The 12607-nt window shown below is 47.7% G+C and overlaps 1 protein-coding gene across 1 annotated transcript in view; it reads right to left on the bottom strand.

The window, feature by feature from the left end:
* The window catches only part of hif1an (hypoxia inducible factor 1 subunit alpha inhibitor), a 207969-nt gene that overhangs the window by 26065 nt on the left and 169297 nt on the right, over positions 1-12607 (bottom strand). Inside the window, exons 3-5 of the mRNA XM_072491804.1 lie at positions 11595-11743; positions 10019-10164; positions 5419-5525 (exon numbers count right to left, since the gene is read on the bottom strand). Coding sequence (XP_072347905.1) covers positions 5419-5525; positions 10019-10164; positions 11595-11743 — 402 coding nt within the window. The remainder of the gene's footprint in view (positions 1-5418; positions 5526-10018; positions 10165-11594; positions 11744-12607) is intronic.

Raw genomic sequence — 12607 nt, 5'->3', positions numbered from 1 at the left:
ATATATTTGCCTGTACAATCCATGAATAGGTTTTTCTGGCATGCCGGCTTGGAATAGCCCGTGCTATACCTCGCAATTCAGGCCTCTTTTATAACTCCTATAGTCTTCACCTGGTTTCTCGTGAATGGGAGAGTAAAGTACACTAAAGCCGAATAGCTGTACTCTGCAACAAGGGTAAACCAATTGGTCTCCTTGTGTGCTGCAATAATGTTGGTCTCTTGGATTCTTTCAAATGGTGTGTTTTGTGAAGCAACTGAAACAAAATGCGGAAGTGGGTTCAATCAAGTGATCGTCCCACTCCCGTTCCTCTATTTCTCACCCTGAATATGCAGACCAGGATTGCTTCAGATAATGAGCTGTAACATGCCCTTCGCAATCCGCGCAGTTTTCTCAAAACCAGATTTACTGCAGATAATCTTGCTCCAGAATAAAGTTCTTTTCACGCCTCCACTTTTGATAAAGCTACCGCTGACAGTCAGTGAAGAGTAAATTGTCCTATTGCTCTGACAATCTTGTCCCACTTACTGTACAAGCATCATGAGCATGAAATGCTGTCCGTGTTCAGATATAGAATGAAAAGTGCATTATTCTAATGCTCCGCATGGGTTTCTCCAACCACGCCTACCCACACTATAGGTAAATGGGGAAAATGTAAACTCTTCCATATCAAACACAGCTATCCCAGTGCAATTGGTATATTACATGTTACATCAGAGAATGCCACCCCTTTGTACATGATACATGAAAATACATCCTCATTGTGTTTCGCTTTTGTTCCCAGTAATTTAATCTGCTTCCCCACACTGAATCTCTTTCATTTGCTGCTGGGAGAGTGACCAACATGCATTTTTGAACCAAAATGTGCTGCGATAGTTTGTAACAAGTGCTGTTAAGTTTGGTGTTTTATCGTGGGGGAGGGGGGGGGAGGGAGGATGGGGAGCTGGGGGCGCCGGCCATTGGGGGCGGGGCCAAATGGGAAGCGCGGGCTTTGTTCCCGCGCTATGGTAATCATGGCAGGAACAGGGAAGCAGGAAGGAGGGGGCCTCGCACAGTGGGGGCCGAGGTCACGGGGGGAAGCCGAGGTCGGCCAGAGTTTGCTGACTTCTGGGAGCAACATGGGGGGTGCAATTACGCTAGAAAGGGATCTAGCCGGGGGGGGGGGTTAACTGGGTTGCTGCTGCTGGGGAGAAGGGGGAGCTGGTATGGGGTGGGGTGGTCGGGGCGGGAGGGCGCCGTTGTGGGGAGATACGGCTACGTGGGAACCGGGAGAGGAGCTGGATTGAAAAAGGAGATGGCTAGTCGACAAGGGGGGGGGGGGTAAAGAGCCCCCCAACCCGGCTGATCACGTGGAACGTGAGAGGGCTGAACGGGCCGATTAAGAGGGCACGGGTACTCGCACACCTAAAAAAACTGAAGGCAGATGTGGTTATGCTGCAGGAGACGCATCTGAAACTGATAGACCAGGTCAGACTTCGCAAAGGTTGGGTAGGGCAGGTGTTTCATTCGGGGCTAGACGCAAAAAACAGGGGGGTGGCCATACTAGTGGGGAAGCGGGCAATGTTTGAGGCAAAGACCATAGTGGCGGATAGTGGGGGCAGATACGTGATGGTGAGTGGCAGATTGCAAGGGGAGGCGGTGGTTTTAGTGAACGTATATGCCCCGAACTGGGATGATGCCAATTTTATGAGGCGTATGTTGGGACGCATCCCGGACCGAGAGGCGGGAAAGTTGGTAATGGGTGGAGATTTTAATACGGTGCTGGACCCAGGGCTGGACAGATCGAGGTCCAGGACCGGGAGGAGGCCGGCTGCAGCTAGGGTGCTCAAGGACTTTATGGAGCAGATGGGAGGAGTAGACCCCTGGAGATTTAGTAGACCTAGGAGTAAGGAGTTTTCATTTTTCTCCTATGTCCACAAAGTCTATTCACGGATAGACTTTTTTGTTTTGGGAAGGGCACTGATCCCGAAGGTGACGGGGACGGAGTACACGGCTATAGCTATTCCGGACCACGCTCCACATTGGGTGGACCTGGAGATAGGGGAGGAAAAAGAACAGCACCCACCCTGGAGAATGGACATGGGATTATTGGCAGATGAGGGGGTGTGTTTAAGGGTGAGGGGGTGTATTGAAAGGTACTTGGAACTCAATGACAATGGGGAGGTTCAGGTGGGAGTGGTCTGGGAGGCGTTGAAGGCTGTGGTTAGAGGGGAGCTGATATCTATCAGGGCACATAAAGGAAAGCAGGAGGGTAGGGAAAGGGAGCGGTTGTTGAAAGAACTTTTGAGGGTGGACAGACAATATGCGGAGGCACCGGAGGAGGGACTGTACAGGGAAAGGCAAAGGCTACATGTAGAATTTGACTTGTTGACTACGGGTAATGCAGAGGCACAATAGAGGAAGGCACAGGGGGTACAGTACGAATATGGGGAGAAGGCGAGCAGGTTGCTGGCCCACCAACTGAGGAAAAGGAGAGCAGCGAGGGAGATAGGGGGAGGGTGAGAGATGAGGAGGGAGAGATGGAGCGGGGAGCGGAGAGAGTGAATGGAGTGTTCAAGGCATTTTATGAAAGATTATATGAAGCTCAGCCCCCGGAAGGGAAGGAGAGAATGATGTGCTTTCTGGATCAGCTGGAATTTCCTAAGGTGGAGGAGCAGGAGAGGGCGGGACTGGGAGCACAGATTGAGACGGAGGAAGTAGTGAAAGGAATTGGAAGCATGCAGGCGGGGAATGCCCCGGGACCAGACGGATTCCCAGTGAAATTCTACAGGAAATATGTGGACTTGCTGGCCCCGCTACTGATGAGAACCTTTAATGAGGCTAGGGAAAGGGGGCAGCTGCCCCTGACTATGTCAGAGGCAACGATATCGCTCCTCCTAAAGAAGGAAAAAGACCCGCTGCAATGCGGGTCCTATAGGCCCATTTCCCTCCTGAATGTGGATGCTAAGATTCTGGCTAAGGTAATGGCAACGAGGATAGAGGATTGTGTCCCGGGGGTGGTTCATGAGGACCAAACTGGGTTTGTGAAGGGGAGACAGCTGAACACAAATATACAGAGGCTGCTAAGGGTAATGATGATGCCCCCACCAGAGGGGGAAGCGGAGATAGTGGTGGCGATGGATGCCGAGAAAGCATTTGAGAGAGTGGAGTGGGATTATTTGTGGGAGGTGCTGAGGAGATTTGGCTTTGGAGATGGGTATATCAGATGGGTACAGTTGCTGTATAGGGCCCCGATGGCGAGCGTGGTCACGAATGGACGGGGGTCTGATTATTTTCGGCTCCATAGAGGGACGAGGCAGGGATGTCCTCTGTCCCTGTTATTGTTTGCATTGGCGATTGAGCCCCTGGCCATAGCATTGAGGGGTTCCAGGAAGTGGAGGGGAGTACTCAGGGGAGGAGAAGAACACCGGGTATCTCTGTATGCGGATGATTTGTTGTTCTATGTGGCGGACCCGGTGGAGGTGATGCCAGAGATAATGCGGATACTTGGGGAGTTTGGGGATTTTTCAGGGTATAAATTGAACATGGGGAAAAGTGAGTTGTTCGTGGTGCATCCAGGGTAGCAGAGCAGGGAAATAGAGGATTTACCGTTGAGGAAGGTAACAAGGGACTTCCGGTACTTGGGGATCCAGATAGCCAAGAATTGGGGTACATTACACAGGCTTAATTTAACGCGGTTGGTGGAACAGATGGAGGAGGACTTTAAGAGATGGGACATTGTGTCCCTGTCACTGGCAGGTAGGGTGCAGGCGGTTAAAATGGTGGTTCTCCCGAAGATTCCTTTTTGTGTTTCAGTGCCTCCCGGTGGTGGTCACAAAGGCTTTTTTCAAGAGAATCGAGAAGAGTATTATGAGTTTTGTGTGGGCCGGGAAGACCCCGAGAGTGAGGAGGGGATTTTTGCAGCGTAGTAGGGACAGGGGGGGGGTTGGCACTACCGAGCCTAAACGACTATTACTGGGCCGCTAATGTTTCAATGGTGTGTAAGTGGATGGGAGAAGGGGAGGGAGCGGCGTGGAAGAGATTGGAGAGGGCGACTAGCCTACAAGCAATGGTGACGGCACCGTTGCCGTTCTCACCGAAGAAATACACCAAAAGCCCGGTGGTGGTGGCTACATTGAAAATTTGGGGGAGTGGAGACGGCATAGGGGAAAGACGGGAGCCTCGGTGCGGTCCCCGATAAGAAATAACCATAGGTTTGTTCCGGGGAGAATGGATGGGGGATTTGGAGCATGGCAAAGAGCTGGGGTAGTACAATTGAGAGATCTGTTCGTGGATGGGACGTTTGCGAGTCTGGGTGCGCTGACGGAAAAATATGGGCTGCCCCAAGGGAATGCATTTCGGTAAATGCAACTGAGGGCTTTCGCGAGGCAACAGGTGAGGGAATTCCCGCAGCTCCTGACGCAGGATAGAGTGATCTCAGAGACATGGGTGGGGGATGGTAAGGTGTTGGACATATATAGGGAAATGAGGGACGAGGGGGAGATCATGGTAGATGAGCTGGAAGGGAAATGGGAAGAAGAGCTGGGGGAGGAGATTGAGGAGGGGCTGTGGGCTGACGCCCTACGTAGGGTATACTCATCGTCCTCGTGTGCCAGGCTAAGCCTGATACAATTCAAGGTTCTACACAGGGCGCATATGACTGGAGCACGGCTCAGTAAATTTTTTTGGGTAGAGGATAGGTGTGGGAGATGCTCGAGAAGCCCAGCGAATCACACCCACATGTTCTGGTCATGCCCGGCACTACAGGGGTTCTGGGTGGGGGTGGCAAAGGTGCTTTCGAAGGTGGTGGGGGTCCGGGTCGAACCAAGCTGGGGGTTGGCTATATTCGGGGTTGCAGAAGAGCCGGGAGTGCAGGAGGCGAGAGAGGCTGATGTTTTGGCCTTTGCGTCCCCAGTAGCCCGGCGCAGGATATTGTTAATGTGGAAGGAAGCCAAACCCCCGGGTGTGGAGACCTGGATAAACGACATGGCAAGGTTTATAAAGTTAGAACGGATCAAGTTCGTATTAAGGGGTTCGGCTCAAGGGTTCACCAGGCGGTGGCAACCGTTCGTCGACTACCTCACAGAAAGATAGAGGGAATGGAAAAGAAGAAGACAACAGCAGCAACCCAGGGGGGAGGGGGAAGAGAGAGAGGAACCGTACGGTCTCTCAGGGATGTCATTGTATATGTATAGACACTTGTTATAGGTAATGTATATTGGACTGTTGGATTGTATCTTTGGAGAGTAACTATTTTTGACAAGGCAGTTGCCACTCAGTTTTGTTTTTGTTTATATATTATTTATTTATTTGTTTAAAATTGGCCACGGTTATTTATATTGCTTTGTTGTTGTTCAAAAGAAAAGCTATGTACTGTTATGTTTGGCCACAAAATTTTGAATAAAATATATATTTTTAAAAAAAGTTTGGTGTTTTACCTACCAGTACATAGGGATGTACAAAACATCTCCAGGCCCAACCACTGTTTCATATCCTACAACGTTCCTGAAGTTGGGAAATCTTTCATAATCTGGGTTTTCAAAATCCACCTGGATGGATGATAGAAGAGAAAAACCGTTTCAAAAACCAAGGTTAAAATCAATCGCTTTCTCCCAAAGAGGCCTTCACCGATGGAGTTACCTACCTCGTCAGAAATTTAGGCAAGCAAACGTTCAAGGTCCACTCCCTCCTTCGGTTGGTCTCGCCCAAACCAAACACTTTTCTTTTTTCCCCCCCAGTGCCGCTTTGTTCAGGAAACGTTTTTACGTGAACGGGTTTTTGCAACTTCCCAAAACTCCTTCTCTTCTCTCGTTTCTCGCTCTATTTCTCTGCTTTTATGTCACTCTTGTTTCTTAAGCTTTCTCACTTCCAATTTGACATTTACCCTTTCGGCTTCCATTTCCTCCTGCTGCCCCAGAACCCGAATATAAAAAAATAAACGCGCGTACAAAAGACAACCCGAGACTATGGGTTTCCTCCCACAGTCTAAAGATGTGCCGGTTAGGTGAATCGGCCATGCCAAATTACCCCTTAGTGTCCAAAGATGTGAAGGTGAGGTGGGGTTATGGGGATAGAGTAGGGGGTTGGGCCTGGATAGAGTACTCTTTCCGAGGGTCGGTACAGACCCGATGGGCCGAATGGCCTCTTCCTCCACTGTAAGGATCATTGTCAGCGTTTTCCACATATTATAGCTTTCTGATAAGTGTGCAGGCAGCCAGTCCTTCCTGCATCAATAGTTGACTGCTCACCCAATCTTCTAGAATACGGGAATTGTGAGGAAGAGTTGGGCTATAGTAAACCTCAAACCTGGCCTCAGGACGGTATCACTGTGGTATTTATTGTAGCCACCTGGGTTGGCCACTTCCCAACTTAAAATGGAGATCCGCAAAGACTACAGGGAAATTCAGTCAACACAGGCAAAAACTAGCAAGTACAAAAATCCTGTGTATTAGAACTTGCAAAAGCCCAGACAGCACTGAAACTCACAGCCATCTGCATACTAATGAGCGATCCCCGGGTACAATTGAAACATGTAAGGTGAATAAGGCCAAGCCAGACTCCTCGGCGCCAGCAGGAGCCAAGACAAAGGAAGGCCAACGGACACTCGGGGACCGCCCAGCGATCAGGGAACAACTCCAGTATTGGAGAAATCGATCCAAGTGATCGGAACGTAGTCCAATCACTTGGAACCAGATACGCCGTCCACCCCGAACGGCGTGAAGCCCCTGGGGACGATAAAGTAGAGTCCCCAAGTTCAATTCGTCCTTCTTGGCAGGGTCACTCAGCAGCTCGAAACAACCCTTGACAGTGAACTGCCTAGCTGCCGCATCAACCAAGTAAGTCTCCAGTCAACGCACGCTTCGAGATAGGCCCTCCTAGCTACCAGTCTATACCAGCTTCGAATCCTGCAGACTCAGAATCGAACAAAAGGCCATTTGTTCCCCTGACCTGGTGGGCCAGTTCCAAGCTAAGTATAGGCCTTTTAGTGATAGAGATAGCCTAGTAAGTAGAGTTTTATGCATGAGTAGTGATTTACTGTGTATAATAAATGTGTTTTGATTTGAATCTTACTAATTGGTGTGTCGAGTTATTGATCAGTACTTGAACTTGAACCTCGTGGCGGTATCATAAAGATACCTGGTGACTCTAGAGCAAAGGTTATAGAAACAGAGCAAATTAAGTAAAGATACAACGGGCAACATTTAAGAGTCAACCAAAAGTTAGCAACATTATATTCCCCTATCGTTCCCATCCTTAAGCTGAGCTCTTCAAATCAGCACTGAAAAGGGCGGGTTATTGTCCTATGTTTCTGCTGATTGAGGAATGGGTCAAGGCCCCCTGAACTCTGAAGTAAAGGTGACTTTGACCTTTTTCGGAAGAGTTAGTCCCACAGAATGGTGTGATGTTGCTGAACTCCCATCGCGTCACTGCTGATGTCGGAAAGCTCAGAACGGATGGCTGCCTTCACGAACAAACAGGTCACATCAGATTAGATCAGTACTGACCACGGCCTGAGGGGTCAGTACTGACCACGGCCTGAGGGCAGGTTATCTGCATTCACAGTGGAACCAAGGAAACCAGTTTGAAAATCTTCAGAAAAAGAAAGAAATAGAGGAAAATACATGAGGTGATCTATGACCAAGTGCAAGGAGTTCAAGGTGTCCTTTTCCCAACAACTTAATCGTGCCTTCAACATGACAAAATGCCCCAAGGGGTTTTCACAGGCCTGTTAGCAAACAAAATGTGACACTGAGTCATAGGAAGGTATTAGGACATTTGACTAAAGGCATGACCAAAGAGGCAGATTTCAAGGATTACCTTAACGGAGGAAAGTTAGAGAGGCCGAAAGATTTAGGGAGGGAATTTTAGAGACTGGGGCTCAGGACGGGCACTAATGGTGGAGCGATTAAAACGGGAGATGCTCAACAGTCCAGCATTGGAGGAGTGCAGATATCTCAGAGGGGTGTGGGAGTTAACAGAGATAGAGAGGAGAGGGGTGAGGCCACGGAAGGATTTGTAGTAAACAACAGCGAGAATATTAAACTGAACTTTTACTTAACCAGAAGCCAATGTAGGGCAGTGAGACTGGGAGTGACATTGTGCTCAGCAACAGAATTTTGGATGACCTCAAGCTTACAAAGGGTAGAACATGGGAGGCTGGACCAGAGAACATAGACCAGGTCAGCACAGACCAGGCCCTTCGGCCCTCGATGTTGTGCCGAGCCTTGTCCGAAACCAAGATCAAGCTATCCCACTCCCTGTCATTCTGGTCTGCTCCATGTGCCTATCCAATAATCGCTTGAAAGTTCCGAAAGTGTCCGACTCCACTATCACAGCAGGCAGTCCATTCCACACCCTCACCACTCTCTGAGCAAAGAACCTACCTCGGACATCCCTCCTAGATCTCCCACCCTGAACCTTATAGTTATGCCCCCTTGTAACAGCTACATCCACCCGAGGAAATAGTCTCTGAACGTCCACTCTATCTATCCCCCTCATCATTTTATAAACCTCTATTAAGTCGCCTCTCGTCCTCCTCCGCTCCAAAGAGAAAAGCCCTAGCTCCCTCAACCTTTCCTCGTAAGACCTACCCTCCAAACCAGGCAGCATCCTGGTAAATCTCCTTTGCACCCTTTCCAATGCTTCACATCCTTCCTATAGTAAGGTGACCAGAACTGCACACAATACTCCAAATGTGGTCTCACCAGGGTCATGTACAGTTGCAGCATAACCCCACGGCTCTTAAACCCAAGCCCTCTGTTAATAAAATGTTGGAATAATCAGGTTAAGAGGTAACCCATGCATGAGGGAGCTGGTGGGGTGGAGGTGGGCGACGTGATGGAGGTGGAAATAGGAGATCTTCGCGATGGCACAGCTATGTGGTCAGAGCAACACCTTTGGGTCAAATATGGGCGCCAAGCTTGTGAACAGACAAGTTCAGTCTCAGGCAGTCTCCTGAGAGACGGATGGCATAGATGGTAGGCAACATGGCGGGATCTGAAAACAATTCCTTTGGCCTACCGAATATGTAGGAGAGAATTTCTGCGCCTTTCCAGGACTGGACTTTGGTGAAACGGCCAAACAATTTAGAGGTTGTTCTTTTTAATATAAATTTAGAGTACCCAATTCTTTTTTTCCAACTAAGGGGCCATTCAACGTGGCCAATCCACCTACCCTGCACATCTTTGGGTTGTGGGGGCGAGACCCACACAAACACGGGGAGAATGTGCAAACTCCACACGGACAGCGACCCAGAGCCGGGATCGAACCTGGGACCTCGGCGCCGTGAGGCAGCAGGGCTAACCCACTGCGCCACCGTGCTGGCCAAATTTAGAGGTTGTTGAGGGGTCGAGAGAGATGGTGAGGAATTGGAACTGGGGTGTCCTCAGCATTTGTGGATATGCTGCCGCCGTGCTTCAGAATGCACAGTGGTTAGCACTGTTGCTTCACAGAACCAGGGTCCCAGGTTCAATTCCCAGCTTGGATCACTTGTCTGTGCGGAGTCTGCACGTTCTTCCAGTGTCTGCGTGGGTTTCATCCGGTTTCCTCCCACAAGTCCCGAAAGACATGATTGTTGGGAATTTGGACATTCTGAATTCTTCCTCAGTGTACCAGAACAAGCGCCGGAATGTGGCGACTAGGGGCTTTTCACTGTAACTTCATTGTAATTTTAAAAAAAATTTAGAGTACCCAATTAATTTTTTTCCAATTAAGGGGCAATTTAGCGTGGCCAATCCATCTACCCTGTACATCTTTGGGTTGTGGGGGCAAGGGGAAAATGTGCAAACTCCACACGGACAGTGACCCAGAGCCGGGATCGAATCCGGGGCCTCGGCGCCATGAGGCAGCAGTGCTAACCATTGTGCCACTGCGCTGCCCCTTTATTGCAATGTTAATGTAAGCCTACTTGTGACAATAATAAAGATTATTATTAATGCGTCCCTGAGGAGCAGTATTCAGATGAGAACAGCTTACTTTGGAAAATGAATGCCACTTTCAGGCGATTATTGGAAGTCGGATTATTGATTAAAGGATGCCTTACCTGGCTCTGTCTGTCACACGGGTGATGAACTGGGTATGGATATAGACAATCAAACTGATCAGGTGGGAAGAGAATACAGCGTTTGTAACCCTTAATTTGTGCAAAGAAGTTCTGCTGTTCATCATAGTGTGCCGGTGTGACATTTCCTAGAAAAAGGCAAAGAATGCAATGCAGTAGCAATTTAAATCGATATTAGAAATTGCAACCATTTCACCAGAAAGTACACCTCACATGGACTGCAGCGGCTCAAGAAGGCAGCTCGTCACCACCTTCTCAAGGGCAATTAGGGATGGGCAATAAATGCTGGTTAGTCCCTGAATAAATGTTTTTTTTTAGTTTTAATCAAGTGAATCATCAGGAGCAGACCAATCAGCAATGGACTTTTGTTTGGATTGTCATAGCTCCTTCAGGTGAGGTAAATCTTCTCTTCAAAGATCAGGAGATACAGGTAAGCAAAGGCCATTTGAAGGTCAACCCCATTTCAACTGATCGATCCAGAAAGATCCTCCCTGCCTAGTTGCCCCTTGCAGCATCCAATTGATTCTTAAATAGTCTGAGAGTTTTCATCTCCACTGCTCCGCTTAGATGGCCATTCCATGGGTTGACCACAATGTACAAAGACCTTCCTAACATTATTGTACATCTACCTGCTTAACCCTGCATCCCCTTATTATAGCCACACAATTTAGTTTGAAGTAATATGCTGGATAATCTTTCCTATATAATTTATAATCTTACATATACAGCTACAAAGTAACTGCAGACCTTCCTGCACAGCGTTCGAATGGTTCCTTTGTGGCTTGGGTGACCAGGAATAACAGTATTGACCAGATGATTGTATAGTTTGCTCCAGAGTTCCTCGTGCATGTCTTCTACTCTTGTTGTCATATAGGATTCTAGAATATTCCAGCACAGGTGACCACTATTCAGCCCATCACCAGTTCTCCGAAAGAGCCAGCCACCTAATCGCTTGCCCTCACTCAAAAACCTTTTGAATTTTTCTTCCAAATATTTATCCACTTGCCAGTAAAAAGTCAACATGGATTCCATCACCTTCTTATAGGGGAACCAATGTCCTAAAAGTCCTCGACAAATTCTAATCTCCCACCTTGATTGTTCTTGACGACCTTACTTCTGGTTACTGACTCACTGACCGGTGGAAACAGTTTCTGCTTCTTGATCGTGATCAAAACCTCCCTCAAATATCTACGATTCTATGATCTTGGACTCTCAAATATATTTTTTGCCTCCATTATCTATTGTGGGAACTCCACCTCACTGAATGGCAAGTATAACCTGCTGCTCCCTTTGGAATTTGGCATTCTTGGGTCTGTCCTGATGAGTGCAAGGCAAAAAGCTTTGACAGTATGTGTATTTTTTTCAAGAATATGCAAATAGAGAAATATTAACATTCCCACTCCTTCTAAATTGTTAAATTATTTAATTATTGGTAAGACCTCCATCGGGACAGCTGAAATGTCAATGAATCAGCTTGAAGATTTACTTTTAGAAATCTGAAAAGTGATAGGTTAAGAATACGAGGATGAAGGACCCTAGAAAAAGAGTGACTACTGACCTTCCATCCCTACCAGCAGCAGATTGGATGTGAGCTGTCCCCAGTTTCGCTTAGTCTGTTGCTTGTTAATCCAGTTCCAGTTAAAACCCAGGAAATCCATGACAATCTTCTTCCCTACTGTATCATTCAGTGTTTGTTGTAAGTAATACCTGCAATGAAAGGGCGAAGAAACAATTTATTGTAACGTAGGACCTGCTGCAAGAACTTTGAAAGAAAATTAAGACAAGGGGATAAATGTGCATCAAATAATGGACAGCTGGGAAAGAGTTGTGTGCGGACTGTGATCTCTCCCTCGCCCATGCATGGGATGGAATTTCACGTTGGTGGGAATTTACGATCCCTCGTGTAACTTTCTGGGTTGCTGAGAGTAAAGGAGACAAGAGTTCTGCTTCTGCACGAAACACCTTTATTTCTTTGATCCAACTTCACATACAGACCTCCAACAAATAGTGTTGCCTGTATTCCCTTTATATATCAGTGACTTCTATTGGACAATTGATATCAAATTAGTACTTAATTGGAAGGTCTGTAAACCCATTCCTAACACTGCTGAAATCAATGGGCTTTTGAACGACTCGGCGCATTTTACAGCCCCTTCCCCACCGCGACGGGGGTCTAAGATTCTGCTATTTACTCTGCATCTCCCTCACGCACATAAGGCTTAGAACATAGAACATTACAGCTTGACGGAGAATTTACAGCGCTGAAACAGGCCACTTGCCCCAATCGGTCTATACTTTAAAAAAAATAAATTTAGAGTACCCAATTCATTTTGTTCCAATTAAGGGGCAATTTAGCATGGCCAATCCACCTAACCTGCATGTCACTGCAAGTATTGCAGTGTGGTCTAATCAAGCTACGGTAAACGTCAGGCATTACACTGGTGGAGGAGAATAGTACCTGGAGAAAGGTTTACCAATAACCGCTTCCATATCTAGCAAAGTAGAATTTGCCCAGGACTGTAAGGAGGTTTGTTGAAGGCCCAGAATAAGCATTGTAATTACTGCTGTGTA

Source organism: Scyliorhinus torazame, chromosome 28 (genome assembly GCF_047496885.1).
Source record: "Scyliorhinus torazame isolate Kashiwa2021f chromosome 28, sScyTor2.1, whole genome shotgun sequence".
Lineage (NCBI taxonomy): Eukaryota > Metazoa > Chordata > Chondrichthyes > Carcharhiniformes > Scyliorhinidae > Scyliorhinus > Scyliorhinus torazame.
This window is presented reverse-complemented; position numbering and strand designations above follow the sequence as displayed.